The following is a 23,600-nucleotide window of genomic DNA, read 5'->3' as shown; positions in this document are numbered from 1 at the left end:
AATGAGAACAAGAAATCAATACAGAAAATCAATGAAACCAAAAGCTGGCTATTTGAAAATATCAATAAAACTGATAAATCTCTAGCCAAGCTAACCAAGAAAGGAGGAGAGATGAGTATCAGAAATGAAAAGAGGGACACCTGGGTGGCTTAGAGTTTGAGTGTCTGCCTTTGGCTCAGGTCGTGACCCTGGGGTCCTGGGATGGAGTCCCACATCAGGCTCCCCAAAGGGAGTTTGCTTCTCCTTCTGCCTATGTGTGCTTCTCTCTGTGTCTCTCATGAATAAGTAAAATCTTAAAAAAAAAAAAGAAAGCCATCAGTACCCATCCCAGGAATATTAATAAGATAAATAAATAGGGCAGCCCGGCTGGCTCAGTGGTTTAGCACCGCCTTTGGCCCAGGGTGTGATCCTGGAGACCCGGGATTGATTCCCACATTGGGTTCCCTTCATGGAGCCTGCTTCTGCCTGTGTCTGTGCCTCTCTCTCTCTCTGTCTTTCATAATAAATAAATAAAATCTTTTAAAAAAAATAAGTAAAGGTATATTATGAACAACCTCTTACCCACAAATTTTATAGCTTAGATGAAATGGACCAATTCTGTGAAAATGTAATCTACCAAAATTCACACAAGGAGAACTAGCTAAACTGCATAAGGTTATATTTGTTAAGGAAATGGAATCAATAATAAACTTTCAAAATAGAAAGTATAAGACCTGGATGGTTTCATTGGTGAATTCTACCAAACATACAAAAAGGAAATGATGTCAGTTCTGTATAATCCATCCCAAAAAATTGAAGCGGAGGGAATAGTTCCTAACTCATTCTGTGAGGCCAGCATTACTGTAACACCAAAACCAGACAGAGACATTACAAGAAAGGAAAGCTACAGACAGATACGTGTCATGAACATAGGTGAAATATGAAACAATCAAATTCAACATTGTAGAACAAAGATCTATCCACCACTGCCAAGTAGCATTTTTTCTAGGTATGTAAGACTGCTTCAACATTCAGATGTCATGAATTAATGTAATTCATTCATCAATTACATTAATTACATTACATAATTACATCACATAATTTAATTGTGATTACATTCATTAATTACATTACATAATCACATTACATTACATAATTAATTACATTAATTCATGACATCATTAGACTAAAGCGGAAAAACCATATGATCATACCAATAGATTACAAAAAAGCCATTTTCCAACTCCCATTCATGATAAAAACTAAGCAAGCTAGGAATAGAAACTGATTCTAAAGTTTATACAGAAAGGCAAATGATCAGCTTAGCTACCAAAATATTGAAGAACAAAGTTGGGATGACTGATACCAACTTTAAAATTTATTGTAAAGCTCCAGTAACCAAGACACTATGATGTTGGTGAAAGGCAGACAAGTCAATGTAACAGAATGAAGAGCTCAGGAATAAGACCGGCATGGATAGGGTCAGCTGGTCTTTGTTTGACAAAGGAATAAAGATAATCTGGTAAAGCTGAGTCTTTTTCAACAAATCGTGTGAGAACATGGACCCTGACATACCTTTAACAAAAATTAAATGTAAAATGCACAGCTATAAAACTTCTAGAACATAAAAGATAATCTAGTCTGAACTTGGGTTTTGTGATGCCTTTTTTTATTTTTAGAGAGTGTGTGGCTGTGGGGAGGGGCAGAGAGAGAAGGAGAGGGAAACATAAGCAGACTCTGCTGAGTGAGGAGCCTAACACATGGCTGTATCTCACCACCCTGAGATTTGGACCCAAGCTGAAACCAAGAGTGAAACTTACCCAACTGTACCACCCAGGTGCCCCTTGTGATGACTTTTAAGATACAATACCAAAATTGTAATCCATGAAAGAAAAAACTAATAAATTGATTTTTATTAAAACTCAAAATTTCTGCTTTGTTGAAGACACTGTTAGAATGAAAAGATAAGCCACAGACTGAGAGAAAATATTTGCAACATACATAATCTGTTAAAGATAACAGAAAATACACAAACAACTCTTAAAACTCAACAATAGACAACAGATACCTCAATTAAAAAGAGGACAAAAGGTCAAAACAGTTACCTCACAATAGAAGATCTAGAGATAGTAAATCAGATGAAAAGATCTCCACATATGTCATGAGGAAAACGTAAATTAGACAGCAATAAGATACCACTACAAATTTACTAGAATGGCCCAAATCTGAAACACTGACAACCCCAAATGCTGGTGAAGATGTGGAACAAGAGGAACTCTCATTCAGTGCTGGTGGAAATGCAAAATTATACAACCAATTGGAAAACAGTTTGGCATTTCTTACGAATTTACTATACTACCAACCAATTATGCAATATTTACCCCAATGAGTTGTCTACACAAAAACTTTCACAGAAATGTTATAGCAAAGCACTTTTTCATAATGCCAAAAATTGGAAGCAATCCAGATGTTCTTCAAAAAACAAATGTATAAACAAAATGCAGTACATTCATATGACAGAATATTACTCAGCCACGTTGTGAGTTGCCTCAACATACTTAGTTTCCATGTGACCAGTTCCAGAAAGTGTTCAATATCAAACGATGAGTAACCCTGTAGTTTTGCAGTCAGCAAGAGCGTGCAGGGAACCGATCATGTCCTAAGGACTGCCCCTTCTAATACAGATAAGAGAGCAAACATATTTATCATGACAATCAGAATCTCCTTAAAAAGCAAAATTTAACTGTAGTATATAGGAGACATACATAAAATAATTCAGAAAGGCTAAGCACTGGGGCATTTGGGTGGCTCTGTCAATTAAGCGTCTGCCTTTGGCTCAGGTCATGATCTCATGGTCCTAAGATTGAGCATTGGGCTCCTTGCTTCTCTCCCTCTGCCCCTCCCCCTGCTTGTGCTCTCTATGTCTTAAATAAATAGATAAATAAAATCTTTTTTTTTTTTTAAAAAAAGGCTAAGCATAAAGGGATCAAAAATGTCTATATAGCATATAGGAGTTTTTGGTCCATTTTGAAATTGAGTTGTCTGTCCTCTTACTGCATTTTGAGAGTTTTTGTGTATTCTGGAAATAAATCCTTTATCAGATCTATGATTTACAAGTCCTAGGCAGGCTCTTGGATAGGGAAAACAGCAATGGTAGGCTGGTGAAATTTGAGTAGGGTCTACAATTTAGTTAATAGTATTGTACCATTGATAGTTTACTGGGCTCAATAATTTTAATATAGTTATATAAGTTGTTAACATTAGGGAAGCCAGGTGAGAGATATATGGGAACTCTACTACTCCTGCAAATTTAACATTAAAAAGCTAAAAAAAATAATAAAACTTAAAAGTGATAAGAGTTCCTACATTAGCATACTCTTTCTTTTAACATGTGGCATTTGATAACATTTAAAAGAGAAAACAAGGAAAAATATGTAGAAAGACTTAACAATAAACATTAGTGGATCAGAAATTAGAAGAAAAGGAGTTGTGAGTGGAAATGATGCCATAGTCGTATTTTCCTCTGGGTTTAGAAGCACTTCGTATGAGAATTTGGTTCTTTCCTTGGAAATGAATATTAAAATTTCTCTATATGAGAAGGAGGACTAGAATCAAGGTCTCTGAAGCTGAGGGCTTGTGAGTTTCTTCACAGCCAAAATTTTGTGAAAGGAGATCTAAAACAAAATCACTGAGGCTTATAACAAGCTATGAACCCAGCAAGGTGAAAGAGGCAAAGATAGAGCTTTTAGACCAGGAAGTAAATGGGGATATGTTAAATACCCATTGTTGCTTGGATGACTGTAATAGCTAGTCTCCAAGATCAGTGATCCTCCTCTGCTGGTATTCACCTCCACATGTGTCAGTGTTAGTGACCAATAGAATATGACAAAGAGACAGTATACCTCTTTTATTTTAAAGATTTATTTATAACTTGTGAGAGAGATAGTATGCAAGCAGGAGGGGCAAAGGGAGAGAGACTCCCAAGCAGATTTCATGTTGAGCACAGAGCCCGATTCTGGCTCAATCTCACGAGATCTCTGAGATTATGACCTGAAACCAAGAGTCAGACACTTACTGACTGTGCCATCCAGGCGTTCCTGCATCTTCTATTTTGAATTCATTTGGATTGCTAAACTCTGGAAGGAGCTTGACTCCATGATAAGAGAATGCTCAGTTTGTGTTGAGGCTCACAGGAGCAGAAACGAAGGTCTCCTGCCAACAAAGCACGACTCTGTTAGCTGTGTAAGTGAACCACTTTCAGCCTTCAGTTATCTGAACTAACCCTTGGCCATAACCTTGACTGCCACTTCATGAGAGATCCTGAGGGAGAATTATTCAGCTAAATTGTTTCTGAATTTCTGAAACACTGAAATGGTGAGAAAATAAATGTTTATTGTTTTAAGCCATTAACTTTTGGATTATTTTATTATATAGTAATAATTTTATCACGGAATGTTTAAACACCATAATAACTGGTTGTGGACTTGGGGCTGGGAGAGGCTAAGGCAATTTTGAAACACCAGGTAAAAGGGGTCAAATGGAAGGGGAGGAAATGAATAAAAATGGCAAACCATAAACATACAAGATTTCCTGGTAAAATGACCGTGAAAAGCAAATGTTAAACCAGTGAAGGAATTTAACACAAAGATAGCCAAGGCAGCATATTTTGTTTTTTGCCGCTGTTCTTCCTACTTTCTAAGGGAGCTAAATTTTATTTGAGTAATCCACTCTTGTCTACACAGCCATGTATTTAGCTAAACCGAACATGGTTGTCTTAATCCCCTTCTTAGTGATTTATTTGGGAATACATTTGGTGCAATATTGACTTAATATATATGTCTTCTGAGAAACTTTTGGGATAGATTTCTTTTTTCTGATTAAAAAAATATACAGGAGGAGATGACTTCTTCTCTTCTGGTAGATGTTACTGGGTCTGTATGGAACATCTGGAACTGTTTAGCCATTTTGTAACCATAAGGAGAGCTGCCATGGACAAATCTGGCATATTTAGTATGGCAGAGTCACAAAAGAGAAAGAACAAATTCTGATAATGTTATTGAGCCAGTGAATTAGTTGACCCTAGAGGTGCTTTGCTAGGGAACATGATATATAAGATAATAAATTCTCCTCCTAGTTTAAGTAAATTGAGACAGATTTTTTATGTTACTTGAAACTGAAGGTTTCCTAGCTGGTAGCAACATCCAACAAATGGAACATTCACTCTCAATGAAATTAATTTTATGGATTACCTGATGAAGACTTTTAAATGTATATTTTGAGGTTATTTGAAGAAATTATTTCATCTAAAAAGGGCTAGAAATTGTAACACAAAAATAGGAACAAATGAAAACATTTGCTTATGAGAAGGAATTCATTACAAGTCCCATATCTGATTAAATATGATAATTTAAGTACATTTCTACAAAGGAGATAAACTGAATCAAGTCAGAGATTGATTTAATAAATCAATAAAGAGAATTTGAACAATTCATCCAGAAAGATAAAAAAGATCAAAATTATGAAGAACAAATAAGAAGTATAGAGGACAAATTGAGGAATTCCACCAACATAGAAATTCTTAAAGAATTTGTGGAGAATGTTAAGTAATATTTGAATCGATAATGGGTGATAATTTTTCAGTATGTAGAACGATATAAATGCTCAGAAAAACATGTTCATGGAGTACTGTGCAAGATAAATAGAGGTAAAACCACATACCATGAAATCGTTTAGTGAAACAGCAAGATACCAAGGAGAAATAGTTTTCAAAGATAGTAAAAGGAAAAGACAGGTTATGAAGATAGGAATAACAATCTTTATTTTATTTATTTAATTATTTAATTTTTTAAAACAATCTTATTTTTTATTAACAATAGATATTGTTGCTGAGGGGGGAAAAAGCCATCAGCCTAGACTTCCATAACCAGCTAAACTTATTCAAGAATGAGGACAAAACAAATTTTCTGACATAAAAACTAAAAGCCTTTTTTACTGTATACTGTCCCTAAAAGAACTGCTAGTGGACATACTTCAACAAGAAGAGAAGCTAACTTTGGAGAAGGATGGGAGATAAAAGAAGCACACAAATTTTAACATTAATTATGAAAGGAAAACATATAAGAAGAAAATGTTTCTAGAGAAGATGTTACAAGGATACCTACTTTGGAACATCTGACTATTCAAATAAAGATATATAACCTGTGTTTAAAAGAAAAATCCCTACAAGGTTTCCAAGTTTGTATGTTCTTGGTAGGAAAAAATAACAATTTTCCCACACCATTACTGTATACTATATGCACATAAGTTGTGATGTACCTTTAGGCATCAGAAGTTTGGAATAATCTTCTGGTAGGAAATTAATTTATGGGAAATACTTAAGGGTTTTTTGAAGACAGAGTTGGATTTCCCTCTTAACTTTTGTAAGTAAGCTCAGTTGGCTTATTAGGGTATAAAGTTCGTTTTGACTGGAGCATGATATGTATTCTTATTATCTAATGGCAACAAGGCAAAGGATTGTTTTTGCTTGAGGACAGTTGTATGTAATAAAGAAAATTTACAAAGAGCCCTAAACATAAAAGAGAAAAAAAAAGTTAAAATGGGCTATATTAGAATTAGGAATTTCTGTCTACAAAAAGCATACGTTCCTTTAAAGAGTTAGAAGGCATTCCATAGAATGGGGGTAAGAACTCAAATCTGAAATATATAGAGAGTAATCCCCAAATGAATAGATGACATTTATCCCAGTTAAAAATTATATTGGTAAAAAGACTTAAGAGTCACTTCACAATAGAGAGTAAATATTTTTAGACTATTTTAACAATAAAGGAGAGAGAATCTTGGTCCATTCGGGCTGTTCTAACAAAAATACCACAAACTGGGTACTTATAAACAACAGAATTTTTTTAGTCATAGTTCTGGAGGCTGGAAATTTGATATCTGGGTACCAGCATGGTCAGGTGAGGGTATTTTTTGTGCTTCATAGCCAGTGTCTTTTCACTATGTCCTGACAAGGTGAAAAGGCTGAGCGATCTCTATAAGGTCTCTTTTATAAGAACACTAATTCCATATATGAGGGTTGTATCCTCCTGACCTAACCGTCTCCCAAATGTTCTACCTCCTAATACCATGATATTGGGCATTAGGATTTCAACATATGAATTTTGAGAGGGACACAAACATTCAGATCATAGCAGAGAGGAATTCTGGTTTCTAAGATGAAATAGACACACTTCTCAATATTTCTCCCACCAAAACTGCACATTATATGTAGAACTTTGCACATTAAATGTAGAGCACATGTTAAGAAAACTGAAAAGTGGACTGAAAAAGCCATACTGGCCAGAGACTTGGTGAATTGAAGTTCATTTACTACACAGAAAAGACAGACAAACGTTGAATTCTGTTTATGTTACATGAAGTTCATACTGCCTGTTAGACTCACCCAAGTAGACATTTAGATATGAGTCATTGGCATATAGGGGCGCCTGGGTGGCTCAGCTGGCATCTGATTGTTGATTTTGGCTCAGGTCATGACCTCAGAGTCCTGAGATTAAGCCCTGAGTTGGGCTCTGCACTCAGCAGGGAGTCTGCTTCTCTTCCTCTAACCATCCTTCCGTCATGCTCTCTCCGTCTAAAATAAATAAATAGATCTTTAAAAAAAGTTATTGGCAAATAAATGGTCTTTAAAGTAATTGGAAAATATACATTAATCAAAGGAAAAATCAGTTGATAAAGAATAGAATGGGCATCAGGGCTGACTGAATCCTGGGCATTTTAACATTTGTAACTGAGCAGAGAAGGAGGTAGGACCATTGGGGTAGTAGGAAAACTAGAAGAGTACAGTGTCACAGAAACTGTGGGAAAAGAAATTTCCAAAAGTGAGTGGTGAATTAGATTGAATGTTGCCTGGAGTTCAAGGAAGAACCACAAAATTGATCACCAGACTGGCAACATGGATGTCAGAAAAATCCTTATTTAAACTTCACTAGGGGTTCTCTCTCAGTTGGAACACACAGCGCTGACAATATAGATCGATAAATTATGTAACTTACTGCATTTTCCCTTATCACACTTTAATCTTGTTTTCCAATTTGTGAATTTATTGAGAAAAGGAACCCCCTATTTTTATACTTCTTAGCTCTTTGCTTAATGCTAAAGAGTAGACAATTGTTATTAGCATATTGGGATTTTTGCTTTATCTTAGCGATATGCTTTGACTTCATCTTTTCGACCTTTTTGACTGTTAGATATTCTTTGTATAGAATGGTTTTAACCCTTGATTATACTCATCCTTTTCAATATGTTTTTTTCTTTCTGCTATTAATCTCATACCCTAATAAAAAATTAAAGAATAAAAGTAAAGAAGTAAAGGGATAAGTAGTTAGAACTGTTTTGCCACTGTGAAGTTTCTGAAATTGCCAGATTCATTGTAATAACAAATAACCGTAACCTTTCTTGCAGTACATGGGTGGCTTAGTCAGTTAAGCGTCTCCTTCTTCTCAGATCATGATCTCAGAGTCCTGGGATCAAGCTCCATGTCAGGCTCAGAGTCTGCTTCTCCCTCTCCCTCTGCCCACCCCCCTCCACTATTTGTGTTCTCTCTCTCTCAAATAAATAAATAAAATCTTTTTTAAAAAAGTAATCTTTCTTTCTTTTTATAAAACTGTAACTTATTCCCATAATACAGATTAAAATAATAGATATTCATGTACAGTCTATACCTTGAATTAGCAGATAGTAAGATTTTATGATAATTACAGTTGTTTTGTTTTTCAAAAATTTATGGATTTAGTTGATACTACTTTGTACTCCTCCTTAATCCTGTTCTTTTCTTTCACCCCAGGTAACCATGATCTTCAAGAAACTGTAGGTTCTTCCTGTGAATGCTCTTGTAAGTTTGAGATAATATTATTTGCTGTGTTATTAAGTATATATAAATTGTAGCATATTATGTACATCCTATCTCAGTTTGAACAACATACTCTATTGCAGTATTTCAACTTAATGTTACATAATTTATTCATGTTGACATTTGTACATTTGTAGACTTAGTCCAATTTAGTAATTACAAGCAAGCATGAAATCAGAATTCATCTCATTTTTTTCTGAAAATACAAGCAGTCTAATTTTAAGAACTGTTTTTTTTTAATCTCTTGGTTTTTAACTAAAAAAATTAAATCTATATCCATGTACGGATGAATGGATAAAGAAGTGGCATATATATATGAATATATATGAATATTAGTCATAAAAAAGAATGAAATCTTAAAAAAAAGAATGAAATCTTGCCACTTGCAATGACATGGACAGAGCTATAATATATTATGCTAAATGAAATAAATCAGTCATTGAAAGACAAATACCATATTGATCTCACTCATTTGCAATTTAAGAAAGAAAACAGATGAACATGGGGCAAAGGGGAAAAGAAAAACGAGAGGGAAACAAGCTATAAGAGACTCTTAACTATAGAGAACAAATTGAGGGTTGATGGAGGGCAGTGGATGTGGGATGGGCTAGATGGGTGAATGGTATAAAGTAGGGCTCTTATTATGAACATTGGGTGTTGTATGTAAGTGATGAATCACTGGATTCTACTCCAGAAACCAATATTGCACTGTATGTTAACTGCCTAAAATTTAATTTAAAAATAAAAATAAAATAATTAAATCTAATTTACATGCTAACACATTAAAAATGACAAGTTAGAAGTCAATTCTTACCTCTAGAAGTTCCTCAGTTCTTATTCTTGGACTTTCAAACTCTTATGCCTTTGCCTCTTTTTTTTTTTTTCAGTCTCTGAAATACATACATACATGTGTGCATACATACGTCCAAATTCCTTCCTCTCCCAATTTTCCGTTTATTCCATCTTTGATTTCCTGAAAGGGCTCTGTGTACTTTGATTTATTAAGGCTTCTAAAAACTGCTAGCAATGCTTTTTCTTAGGTATAAGTAGGGGATTTGCTATCAACTCTACTCTGCCTGTGATCTTCATTTCTTAGAGAAAGAAATGGAAAGCTGGAGAGGAAAGTTTTTAAATAGTAAAGATTGGTCATTATAAAACTTTTAAAGAATTCTACTGCAACTTAAATTCAGTCAGGGATTAATTTAAATTTGTTTCAAGGGCAGCCCAGGTGGCTCAGCGGTTTAGGCTGCCTTTTCAGCCCAGGGCCTGATCCTGGAGGCCCGGGATCGAGTCCCACGTCGGGCTCCCTGCATGGAGCTTGCTTCTCCCTCCGCCTGTGTCTCTGCCTTTCTCTTTCTCTCTCTCTCATGAATAAATAAATAAAATCTTTTAAAAAATAATAAAATAAAAAAAAAATTTTCAAATAATTCAATTAAGAATTATGCATGGGTATTCATTAATACATTTCCATACTAACGGAAGTGCTATCTATAGTAAGATTACAAGATATTAATATGGCATTTATGTTGCAAGATAAAGGAGAAATAAGGGAGAAATGATAGGTTAGTATAGACAAGTTCACTTTATGAAAATTTGTTAGACTGAACATTTTTCATCAATTTATATATGTATGTATTTTTCCATATGAATATTCTACTGCAATAAGAATTGTCAAAAAGAGAGACATATATATGGACCCTGAATCCAATAAAAAGAGTTTTTCAGGCTTTTATTTGCATTTGAGGACATCTGCTATTTGCCGAAATTAAGGAATTATTAATGTTTTAAGAGTAATAGCGGTATAGTAGTGGTTATTTTTTTCCTTATAGTTTACAAATACAGGCAAATATTTAATGGATGCAATTAAATATTATCTGGGGTTAGTTTCAAGATAATCCAGTGGGGTGGAGTAAATAATGGGAAAAAATTGGTCATGTACTGACACTTGTTAAAACTGGATTATATATAATTTGGGGGTTCATTATAACTATTTCTCTACTTATGTATCTGAATTTTCTGTAATGCAGTTAAATATGCACACACATGCATACACATAAAAAGCTACATTCACACTTCATTTCTCATGCTAATAATGTTTCTCCCTTACTCATACCACTTTTTTCTACACTCAGTCATTTGGAGGAGAAAAGGATATCTGTTGGAAATTTTCATTACTCTTTTTAGACGCAGGATGGCACTGTTTGAATAAGTAATTAGCCGCAGTCCACTTCTCATTGAATAAGCTCCTTTCCTCTACAATGTGGATACTTCTTAGGGCAATTTGTCTTAGTTGAGAGTGAAAACTTTTGAGATAACTTGTAGAGATGATACTACTCACACCTTAACTTTATTTTCCTGTGCTGGCTGTATCTATCTTACACCAGTTTTTTTTTTTTTTTTAAATTAATGCACAACTATTTAAAGGGTGGTTTCCACACAAAAACAGCTTTGCTCTGTGCCCACTTTTTTACTAATTTTTTTGTGTTTGCAATTATTGCTAGGAGATTGGTCATCCATGTATTTTAATGCAAATCTATCTATCTATCTATCTATCATCTATCTTATCTATTTATCTATCATCTATCTCTCAGTCATCTAATCATCTATCTCTCTCCATATGAATCCTTCTTCCTTAAAACTGTCAATGCCAACCCCAGGACGTATTTCTAACATTTTAAATGGCGTTGAGCCAAATACTACTGATTAAGGTCAAGATGAGGACTATGGACAAAAGCTTTCCCCTTCAACGGTCAGAAAAAGAATGGAAATAACTGTATTTTTGGACGTTCTCAGTCTGATTCATGCCTTCTTTTAGCCAACTATTCATGTATTCACCAGAAGAATTACACCTACTACCTCCGGTGTAGGAAGGGGGGAAAAAAAAGTCAAATGAGCAATAATGTTAGCAGAAGCTTGAAACTTAAGAGCCGGTATTCAAGAAAGGTCCTCCTCCCCACCCCCTTCCCTCCGGTCCAATTCCCCTTTCTGGTTCTGGCCATCGGAAATTGACTTGGCGTTAACTACCGACTGGAATTTCTAGGCGTCAATACCACCGCCCCCTGCACCCCCAGCCCAGCCTCGGAAACTCTTAAACCTCTCCCTTCCCTACACTCAACCATAGAGACAGATAAATGATGCAGCAGATTACACCGTTGAAAGACAACATTTGTCCTGGGCTATTTTCACTTTTTTTTTTTTTTTTCCTGTTTCCGATTTGTGTGCCAGACTTTGTTTGCTTGCTTAGGACATGGAAAACATATTTGGGCATTTCCCCCACACTTTAAATGCCAGTGGCTTTCTCCCAGCAAATGAAAGCGAAAGTGCTACGCTGTAGTGGTGTTTTATCCTTCAAAGTATGGACTGGCAGCTGGAGTGTCCGGAGGTGTGGGGGGTGGGGGGTGGGGGGGGTGGGGGGGGTGGGATGGGGAAGCCTGAAGAACCAGTTTTGAGGTTTTTGTTTATCTTGAGATCACAGCAGGGTTCCTGTTGTGTTTTTTTCCCTCCTTTTTTTTGGGGGGGGGGATGTCTGACTTTGGATTTATTTTCATTTGGACAGTCATTGAGGTTTCATTCAATGTACTGACTTAAAAAAAAATACACTCCACTTGCAGCTTTCCCCGGTTGCATTTTAACACACCATCCAGTCTCACCCTCATCTGGAAATAATGCAAGCTTCTCTCTTCCCCCGCTCCCGCCTCCCCCACCTTCCCCCCCCCCCCCTCCTTTTAAAGCCCCACATAACCTGAAGTCGGTAATCAGATGGAAAATGTGCTGGTCTTAGTTTACTTTTAGTCTACTCTCCCTGTTGGTGGCAATTTTCGTTGTTGAGGTACAGTGAAAAACAGGCTGTTTTATGCACATATAGCTACTGAGTCTTGCAACCCGCCACCGACCTCAGTTTGCTCTGAGTTTCCCCAAAGACACTTCATGTGCCACTTTTAATATTTCTGTTGTGTGGACTTCAAAAACAAAAACCCTTAGGACACCGGGGCATCTTAACAGTGACACGAATTCATCTCAAGTCATTCATCCTCTCCCTCCCCCTTCCTTTTTTTTTTTTTTTTCCTTTTTCTTTTTTCCTTTTTCTTTTTTCCCCCCAAGAAACAACTAATCACAAACCAAGGCTAGAATTTCTAAAAAGCGGAGGAGGAGGAGGAGGAGGAGGAGGAGGAGGAGGAGGAAGAGGAGGAGGAAGAAGAAGAAAAAAGGCGGAGTGGGGTAGGGGATGGAGTTGAGAAGGGCCAGAGTTTCTCTCATTCACAGGGTGGAAAAGTTGACATTGTCTAAGCCCTTCTGAATGGCTGGGAGTCGGTTACCCTGATTGTACCTCTCCCTCCCCTCCCCCTCCACGTGACGACCCAGGACACATGCGCACCCGACGCAGCCCGGCACATCTGCACACTGACGTCAGTGTGCTCTGCCTCCGAGGAAAAGCTGCCAAAATTTTCTCCTGCTGCAATTCAAGTTGGCTGGGGGCCGGTAGTGAGATCTAGGGCTACTTCAACAAAACTTTGCTGCCCTTCCTGCTCCTCTTGTCTTCTTTTCTCTTGATACCTTTTGATGCTCTTCACATGTTATTTGCATAGCAAAGGCACTAAGCTGTCCAGGAAGAGAGGGCACCACTTCCACCCCCAATAAGCCTTCTTCCCCCCCCCCACCTTCCCTTCCTTCCTTTCTTTTTTTCCTTTCCTTTTTTTTTTTTTTTGGAGGGGGGTGTTGAGAGAGAGAGAGAGAGAGAGAGAGAGAGAGAAAGGGTGTTTGCAAAGGCAGCATCTCAGGATGATAGCCTGGATGTGTTGATGGCATCTCTTTTATTGCCAAATCGGAAAGTCCGTTCTCTAAAGCCCGGTTTAGCCAGACTATAGGGTTTTATTCTGGCTGCAGAATAAGTAACTGACTGCTGTGGCTTTGCAAAGGGGGGCAGAAAAAAAAAAAAGAGAGAGAGAGAGAGGAGAGAGAGTACGTGAGTCGTCCAGTGCAATCTCTATTGTTTGAAACTTACTTTTTATCAGAATTTGAAGATGAAAACGGTAAGGAAGACTTAACAATATTCAATGAAACCGTTTTTTTTTTTTAATTAAAACTTGTGCTTTGCTTGTCTTCCGAATAACGCGTAGAAAACTTTTTCTCTCTCTGTGTGTGTATGTGTGTGCGTGTGCGTGTGTGTGTGTGTGTTTTTAATGGCAATGAGTGAGCTTGACTGAACTCATTTTACAGATAGAAATCTTTTTAACTCCAGACTAGTCGGGGGTTGGAGAAATCTGGGTCTTGCAAGTATTTTATGATGCAAAAAATACATGTTTATATGATACGAATAGACATGTTTTGTGAAATATGACTTGATTATGATTATTGTGGTCTTTTAACTAATCACCAAATAGTAATTGAGAAAGCAATAACGATGTGTATTTTAAACTGATTTCTAGTTTTCTTAAAGAAAAACCTGCATTTTATAGTTTCATGTCAGTGTCTGAAGTAGTCAGACAAGTGCATATTTTATGCCTGGGCTCAGAGGGCAGAATTAATGTGCTAGCTATAGCCCCGATGCTCTAGGATATGTTAAGCTTTTAATAGGCTAATCAAAGAGATGGAAGCGTGTGTTTTTGATTTACTTTTGGCCACTTGGGACGACGTGCTAGACTCATAACCCTCCGGAGCCTTAAATATCTGGGTATGTCTGTATATATGGTATATGGGATCAAAGTTCAGGGACTGAGAGGGGGGGCAGTTGGAGTGCTGGAGGGGGTTTTGGAAAGCTGCCTTCTGATAATGTGTACTACAATTCCTGTCTTTGGTAATTTCTTTCCTTGTTGTACTAGAGGCAAAGAGAGTGAAAAAGCGCACTGAGAGGGAACAAGAGAGTGAGTTTCTTACTCTTGTTTTTATTTGAGCTGCCGGTGCAACGCGTTTGGGCCAAATGCCAACTGTCTGGGTCACACGCGTTTTATCCAAATAGATTTAGCGCTGCTGTCTGGAAATGGGCTGCTGAATGTTAACTTTAGGATCAACTCAACCAGGGCAGCTCAGACTGTTACCCTCTGTCTGGGTGAAGTAGGATTGGTGGGGGGGTAGGGGGGTTGCAGAATGGAGGAGGAAAGGGGAAACTGAACCATTGCTTGGAACTTTTAAAAAAGACACTGAAGTGTGATTTTTAACATATTCTTTTATATTCAAATTTCTTAGACTAATTTTCTTTTCTTTCTTTCCTTTTTTAACTTCTGTTGATTAGCCCAAAATATAGGAATGACAGTTTTTTAAATTAACGACAGGGAAAGAAATGTAACATAAACTGGTGTAGTTGAAAGAAATTGGGAAAATTAATTTTGGAAATAATTGTTTTCCTGTGTTTCACCAAAGTAGTAACTACAGTTCTGGTTTATATTAATTTCGTGCTTAAATGTGATCATTGGTGTTTTTGATTTTTGTAGAATAGCATATAGAGGCAAATAACTTGATTTCAAATAAATCAAATTCATTCATCTGCCACAAATGGCAGCAAATGAAATCTATCTTGTGTTACTAATATTTTTGTGATGCTCAAGGGGAAAAACCTCTAACCTCAAGACCTGAAATATTTTAATACTTTTCATGTCTAGGCCAATATGTGTAAGATTAATTTCTACTCTTGTCTACTCTTACCACTTCCTCTTCATTTCCTTAGCAACCACTAGTAGCTACTAGTGGTTTAGGATGGACCTCTATGCCAAATCCTACCCCGTGTGTGACTTTTATGAGAAAATAAAGAGAGTTAACATATTTAAGAAAGTTAATAGCACCTTCTTGAGGGAAGAAGAAATGGCAGAAGAGATGGAAAATTCTCTTGGTTCTACCCAAAGACAGTTGAGATTATCAACATTTTGTAATGGCTTCAGAAGAAAAAAGGTGCTTCTGCTTCTCAGGAAAGAAGTTATAATACCAAAAAAAAAAAAAAAAAAGAAGTTATATATTATATTATAGTTGCCATCTGGAAAAAAACGGTTTGGGACTATATGCAGTTTGGGGCTTGATTTTTGTAGAATGGTGTTTTTTACATTTTTTGCTTTTGGCTTATTTGCTCTTCTTGATAGGTAAGTTTTGAGTGTGTTTAAATACACCTTTGGAAACTGATCTCACAAAGTTTATAAATGATCTGGAAACCTTTGTACTTATAGCTTAATAGTGTGTCCTTGGCACATAGTAGGTGATGCTGCTAAATGTTAGTCGAGAGAGTAAATGGCAAATGAAATTTGAAGTTAATTTTCACATATAAAAGTTAAATATGTGAAGAGAGCATAGTATTGTTTCTTCCTCTGTGAAGACCACATCAGCCTTAAAATAACCAACCTGAGTTAAGATGAATGAAAGAAGTTGAGTAGGATATTATACATGTTCTTTAGCTCTCTAATAAGAGTTCATGAGAGGAAATTATTACTTTGGCTACAACCAGATCACTTGAGTAGGAAGTAAAGATGATAAAGGAAAAAGAAAAGTAAGTACCCTTCAACTAGGGAGACTACTGAGGCAGTAACTGTGGAGCAAGTTGTCTGATCTTATTTCCACTTGACTAGGGTAGCTTTGATCCAAGGAAGCAGGTAAATGATCCCTTAACTTTACTGGCCGGTACATGTGTATTAGGAAAAAAAGCATATGTGAAATCAAAGTAAAATGGAAGTTTTCAAATTTAGAATATTTGTTAGCCCAGTTATCATGACCTAAATTCTTTATTATTTGCTCTAAAAGACAATACAATGTTACTGATTGATTCCTATCATTGTATTTAACTATTACACATTTGCGGGGGAAGGAGGAACATGGAACTATTTTTGAAGGAGGGCCTTTGAAAAGTGATGAGTAAGATAAAGAGGAGAAGGGGCCAATATTTCTTTAGTCATTAAAGTGAAGTGTGCTGACACTTTACATGATCTGTAATCTAATTTAATCTCTCGACAAGTCTTTGTAAGGTAGATACTATTATTCTAGTTTTATTGATGAGAAAACACCTCCAGAGAGGTTAAGTAACTTGGAGTCAAGCCAGAACTCAAAGCCTTTGTCCTTTCCACAACATAATAATACTTCGCCTATGCAATGTTAAGACTTAATACATTATGATTTATGGACAATTATGTAATATTTTAATGTTAGTTTGAATTATGGAAACTACATTTGAAAAAGTCAGTGTTCATGCACATTTGTTTATAGTATCCAGATTAACCTCTCCAGCAGGTGTCTGAAAGTAGATTAACCATTGTAAATAGCAAAAAACTACTTTTATTGTATAGGTAACTAAGAGAGGTTGATATATTAGTTGTTGTTGGTTTTAGTTGAGCTGAGCCAACTCATTTGCTTACTATTTAAGTTCCTTCTCTGGCACCAGAGGATTGAGAAAAAAGTAGGGAGTGAGGAAGGGTGTGAGAAAAGAGAAACTCAAATTTATTGAGTGCCCATGTGCCAGATACTGTAGCGAGTGGTGGAAACAAGACTGTAGCTTTGGTTTAACTTTAAAGCTCCTGCTCTTTCTATTATGCACCAATGCACTTTTTACTACAAGTCCTTAAATCAAATGTTAGTCTACTTCTAGCCAAGTAGTTACATATTACTTTTTCTCTCAATGCTACTGGCTTACTTAACTTGGGCGTTTACTGGACAGTGGTAATAATTGTAAGAGTGGAGGTTACAAAACTGAAGCAGGAAATTTCTTAAGGGGAAAATACTTGTTCCCTAAACCCAGACACCTTTAAGTTTGTCATTAGTTTGAGAGCCCAGGAAAATAGGAAAAAAGGATGAAGGTTTCATGCAAATCTATCACCACTAATAGAAAATGAACTCAAATGTGTTCATTATCTGTTCTTCTTTAGAGGAGGATTAAGGTATATGAAGGACCATTTAATGTCAGACATTATATTGCAAAACAGTCAAGTGTCTGAAGAGTGAATCTTGTTTATGAAGTGACAGTTTCACCTTAATATCTCATGGGAGGATGGGGAAGACTGTGTAAGTGTGGAGACTAAGTAGGCTAGGAATCAAGATAACTGGATTCTTTTCACTGTTATTGACTAATGGTGTGACTTCATCTCTTTATAGATTTTTGCCTGAGTAAGCAACTTCTTCCTAAATCATTGCAGAAATAGTTTTGAGATGAAACAATTACTCCATATAAAGTTGCTTAAACTATGCACATTAATTATTTTTTTAATTTTATTTTTTAAAAATATTTTACTTATTTATTCCTGAGAAACACAGAGAGAGGCAAAGACAAAGGCAGAGGGAGAAGCAGGCTCCCTAAAGGGAGCCCTATGTGGGACTCGATTCCGGATCCGGGGATTACGACTTGAGTCAAAGGCAGATGCTCAACCACTGAGCCACCCAGGCACCCCACATTAATTATTTTATACCCTTTATTATGGATGTATTATTTGACAGTAGTTATATGGGACTGCTATTAAATATTTAAGTTAGAGTACCTTAAATTGGAAGTATGATATGGTAGAAAGAATTTAGACTTTAGACCCAGGTAGCCCTCTGGACTCTTGGCTCGGCTATTTTCCAGCTCTCTGGCCACGAAATTCAACTTCCTTATCTATAAATTGGGAGCTGTATTGTTATCAATTCTTGCAAAAAAAAAAAATCATCATGGACGTAGTGGCTTAAAACAACTCACATTTATTACATCAAAGTTGTGTGATTCAGGAAACTGGGCATGGCTTGGCTTTGTCCTGTGCTTCAGGATCTTTCATGAGGCTGCAACCAAGATGCTGGCAAGGACTCAGGTCACCAAAGAATGCTCAACTGGAGAGGGATTTGCTTCCTTCATGTATTAGTGGGCAGGGACCGGTTTCTCACAGGCCATTAAGGGCCTTAGTTCCTTGCTAGTGGTTGTCTGGAGGCTGCTCTCAGTTGCTTGCCATGTGAGCCCTTCCGTATGACAGCTTGCTTCATCAAAGCTAACAAGGGAGAGAGTCTACTAGTAAGATAAAAGCCAGAATCTTTTATAATCAAATCATCCAGGTAACATTTTTCTCAACATTTTTTTTTTTTTTTTTTGGTAACATTTCTCCAGTTACTCAAGGGAAGGGGATTACACAAAGGTGTGGCTATTAGGAGGAGGCTCATTGGGGCCATGTTAGAGGCGGTCTTGTAGAGGGGCAATGATACCTACTTTGTTATGAATACTAAAAGAAGTAACATATATTTAAAGTTCTCTTCATTTTTGGTCTCACCGTAAACTACCTTTCTAGATATGACCCGTGAGTCTTCTCCATAGGACTCAAACTTACTATTATTACTAAAATGATTTTTTTAGAAAAGATTTTATTTATCACGAGAGACACAGAGAGAGAGAGATTGAGATAGAGAGAGAGAGAGGCACAGACACAGGCAGAGGGAGAAGCAGGCTCCATGCAGGGAGCCTGACGTGGGACTGGATCCCTGGTCTCCAGGACCACACCCTGGGCTGAAGGCGGTGCTAAACCACTGACCGCTGAGCCACCCAGGGTGCCCAAAGATTTTATTTATGTATGTATTTATTTATTTATTTATTGAGAGTGCAGGAGTGAGAGAGAGAAGCAAACTCCCCACTGAACAAAGAGCCTGATGCAGGGCTTGCACCAGGGACCCTGGGATCACAATCTGAGCCAAAGGCAGACAATTAACCAGTTAATTAGCACCCCTTAAAATGACTTTCCTTTTTTTTTTCTTGCCATTTAGACTTTGTAGTATCTATTTATTTAATTTGCTAAGATTACCCCCATCAATTTGACTTGTGAAATTGTATTCATCTTCCAGGGCCTATCTCAACTGCCACTTTTTAAATTAGCTTTTCTTGACTTATTCTTCTCTGACTCAGAAATCCTTTCCCTCATCTGATCTCCTCAATGCCTTTCGTAACGTTATTATGTCAAATGTCAGTCTGCCTTGAATTTTTTTCTTTGTTGCTTAGATCGTGAACTCCCAAAGGGCAAGGATTGTGTTAATATTTTCTGTATCCTCATATTGTTATAACATCATTTTAAGAACATAGTAAGGCATATTTGTTGATTAATGAATTAGTTTTTGGATGGAAGGAGGGTTTTTTTTTTAAGATTTTATTTATCTATTTATGAAAGACACAGAGAAGCAGACACATAGGCAGAGGGAGAAGCAGACTCCCTGTGGGGAGCCCAGTGTGGGACTCGATCCCAGGACGCCAGAATCATAATCTGAGCCAAAGGCAGACGCTCAACCACTGAGCCACCCAGGTGCCCTGGATGGAAGGAGTTTTAAATGATGGTGGTTGTTTTATATGTTGCACTAACCAATATTTCTAGCATCATAAAGAATGAAGTATTCCACATAAATTAATTTTCCAATTAACTGCAAATATCCTTTTATATGCCTAAAATGATTTTCTTTTAGTCGCTATTTATTTACTCATTTACTCATTTTTTTGACCAACAAATATGTAAATATTTATCATATAATCCCATACATTAGGAATGTGGAATGAAAATCTTTCTAGTGCTTATTGTGTATTTCTCTGTATTAGTAGTAAGTTATCTTATTAAAAGTGACTTAATCTTTTATTCCTGACTCAGGCAGTATTTTGAATATCAGATATTGAGCTGTAACACAGTCACATACACAGTAGACATTGTCCGAAACTACTTAAGGACCATTTGCCTCTACCCCAAACTGTGTTACTTTGGGGTTCTACAACTAATTTTTAGTTTTTCTTTCCTTTTTTTCACTTTTGTCCTGGTAGTGATGTAGTTTCTTGGTACCTTTGCTATTTTCTTCTTCTAAAGTGTACCGTGTGCTGGGAAACCGGGTAGTCACATACCCTAGCATTCTGTATGAAATGTAAATTCATGGACTATGTGTGAGGTTGTGACTCGAGAGGAAATCACATGAGATAGGACAGGAAATCTCTCGTGATACCTGAAATGAATTTTAAAAATGCTTTTCTTTTCAGAAAAATGAATTTCTTTTCTATTCAGTTACATTCTAAATAGTTAAAGTTGTCTCATATATGTTGCTTTTTAAGTCATGTAAGACTCAGAGATAAAATCAAGGGGCTACAGTAAATATGGTTCAAATTTTTACAAGTTTTGTTTGTGCTGGTGTCTGAGTGTTCACAGACAACTGCTAAATGTCACTGTATATTTGTAGATCTACTCTAAGAAAAAATGATAAGTGCCTCATAAAGAAACAAATTAATCTTGAATATGACTGTTCTAAAAAGCATGTTAAGGAATGGGATCATATGCTGTTTATCCCTTACATAAAATGAATTTTGATTGTGAAGTCCCTCTACCTTTTATTTTATTGAAAGGAGGTTAGTCACCATACCCATACATTGTTTTCTTCAAAGTTAAAAAAAAAATTTTTTTATGATTCCACTTCATATTGCTACTTTGATTATTAAATAGCACTGGCATTATCCTACTTACCATTTAGGCTTCTAATTGTTTAGTCTTGTGAATGTTTATTTAGATTATAAAGAAAAACAACAGTCTAATTTATATTAAATTACTTTGTAGTCTTTGTCTTTTGGCAAACATTCAGCAATACAATTCTGTACCTACAAGATATTTTCATTTAACATAATTTTTTTGTTTTGTTTTTCTAGGTTAAAAAATGGCCATACTTTAGTAACTAACCAGCCAAATGTTTTGCTAATGAAAATTTTACCATCATTCTTTATTTCCTTTTGGATTGAGAAAATGAATCCAGATATAGAAGAAAGTACGAGATGTTGGACAAAAGTACCTGTTAAACAGTGGAACATCTAATAATTAATTTGCAAGAAATTTTAAAGACATAAAATTGTTATGCTTCGATTTTGGTATGGTATTGACTCTCTAGCACATAGGTAGCCCTCCAAAAAAATCATCCAGTTTTCTAAATTATGGAAATTTTGTGGAAGACGTTGACCTGGATTTTGAGCCTCATCATGGCTTCATCGGAATTTCATAGTGACCACAGGCTTTCATACAGTTCTCAAGGTAGGAGTCCTGCTTTTGAAAGTGACAAAAAATATTGCTATTAATTTGACAGGAAAAGATTCTGACTATTTAAGTCGGGTGAACATTTTCTATGGGATATGTAGTGATAGGAATGGAGACCTGCTACATCATTCAGTGCTAGTTTCATAAATCCTAAGTGCTCTAAGTAGTCTATCTTGTTATACTATTATTTAACATATAGTATATTTTAAAGGTGACTGGTCTTTCTTAGAAGTTGATATACCCAGGCCTCGTCTTTTGAATCTTAAACTTTAATAAGCTCATCTGTTGCTAAGGGTTACAGGCAAGGTCATGTTCAAAAGGAACCCAAAGGTTTATGCTATAAAAGAGCAAGAAGAAGCTAGACATATTCTGGTACAAGATCCTTCTAATATGGATCCTTAGTGAAAAAATGCTTTCTAAACTTAAGAATTCTGATATAAAAACTAGAATCTGAGTAAAAGAGTAAGAGTGGTAGAAAATTGGACTTTTCAAACTCTCATCCATGAGTTCCCTAATCTGAATCCATAAAATTGAACATTATATCATAAAAAGGTCTTAACAGAGGGCCCTGGAGTAAATGACATTTTGTTTTCCATGGACATGTCTAATCCTTATAGATTTATTAAAATAACTTTTTGACTCCCCTCCCATGAATGTATAGTAACCAATAATTTTTTGGTGTGGATGAACCAGATTTTTAGGGTTTTTATACATTGATATATATGTCTAGAAGTCGATATGTATGTAGTGTGGCTCTCAAAGTATATTAATAAAGCCATAGCATTTAGTATGTACTCTTATTTAGTATTTATTTCACTGTCTTTGAATTTATTTCTATTTGGTTGTACTCTTATGGGAGTTTATATTTGTGGGTGAATTCCATGTATAGACAGTGAGGCAATAGACAGACATTTGGTTTCCCTTAGTGGTAAACCTCGCTAAAGGAAGATGCGGTTAAGAAGGTAGATTGGAAATATTAAGTATACCTAAATGAGGAAAATATGTGTAATAATCGTCTAAATTTTTGTCAGTCTAATGTTTTTCTTTTTTTTTAGTCTAATGTTTTTCTAACAGCTTTATTGAGATACAATAAACATACAATATAATTTACCTATTTAAAGTGCACAATTCAGTGGTTTATAGTATATTCACAGAGTTATGCAACCATCGCCACAATTTTAGAACATTTCAACACCCCAAAAGAAATCCCGTGCCCATTAAAAGTCACTCCCAAATTCTCTTCAAACCACTCTCCACCCCAGCCCTAAGCAACTAATTTACTTCTGTCTCTAGAGATTTTCCTATTCTGGATTATTTCCTACAAAAGGAATCATATAATATGTGGTCTTTGGGGACTGATTCCTTTCACTTAGTATAATGCTTTTAGAGTATTAGGTAGTGAACTTTAATAATGAAGGCAGTTATTATGAAGTTTCATTCATGTCATACCAGTGTCAGTATTGTATGGAATAAAACTCCATTGTGTGAATATACCACATTATGTTTATTCATTCATCAGCTGATGAACATTCAGGTTATTTCTCCATTTTGGCTACTATGAATAATGCTGCTATGAACGGTCATGTGCAAGTTTTTGTGTGGATATGTGTTTTCATTTCTGTCAGGTAAATACCTAGGAGTGGAATTGCTGGGTCAGATGGTAGTTCTTTGTTCAACCTTCTGAGCAACTGCCAGACTGTTTTCCAAACTGGCTCCTGCATTTTCCATTCCAACTGATGATTTAAAAAAAT

At 36.1% G+C, this 23,600-nt stretch overlaps 2 protein-coding genes and 1 long non-coding RNA gene across 4 annotated transcripts in view; 2 read left to right on the top strand and 1 right to left on the bottom strand.

The window, feature by feature from the left end:
* The window catches only part of CENPK (centromere protein K), a 64,438-nt gene extending 42,840 nt beyond the window's left edge, over positions 1-21,598 (top strand). Inside the window, exons 11-12 of the mRNA XM_038530751.1 lie at positions 8,822-8,869; positions 21,471-21,598. Coding sequence (XP_038386679.1) covers positions 8,822-8,848 — 27 coding nt within the window. The 3' untranslated portion in view covers positions 8,849-8,869; positions 21,471-21,598. The remainder of the gene's footprint in view (positions 1-8,821; positions 8,870-21,470) is intronic.
* On the bottom strand, positions 3,986-11,896 carry LOC111092414. Of its 2 annotated transcripts, XR_005355614.1 has the most exons (4): positions 11,063-11,896; positions 9,702-9,777; positions 7,421-7,609; positions 3,986-4,191 (listed from the first exon to the last, which is right to left on the bottom strand). It is a non-coding gene; the product is annotated as an uncharacterized LOC111092414 (long non-coding RNA). The 2 variants fall into 2 exon arrangements; XR_005355613.1 differs by lacking the exon at positions 11,063-11,896 and having other exon boundaries at positions 9,702-10,184.
* A 108-nt stretch (positions 21,599-21,706) lies between the features above and the next one.
* ADAMTS6 (ADAM metallopeptidase with thrombospondin type 1 motif 6) overlaps positions 21,707-23,600 on the top strand; it is a 287,287-nt gene continuing 285,393 nt past the window's right edge. The window contains exon 1 of the mRNA XM_038530727.1: positions 21,707-21,846. Coding sequence (XP_038386655.1) covers positions 21,750-21,846 — 97 coding nt within the window. The 5' untranslated portion in view covers positions 21,707-21,749. The remainder of the gene's footprint in view (positions 21,847-23,600) is intronic.

This window comes from Canis lupus, chromosome 2 (genome assembly GCF_011100685.1).
Source record: "Canis lupus familiaris isolate Mischka breed German Shepherd chromosome 2, alternate assembly UU_Cfam_GSD_1.0, whole genome shotgun sequence".
Classification (NCBI taxonomy): Eukaryota; Metazoa; Chordata; class Mammalia; order Carnivora; family Canidae; genus Canis; species Canis lupus.
The sequence above is the reverse complement of the archived record's forward strand: the minus strand, read 5'-3'. Positions and strand labels throughout refer to the sequence as shown.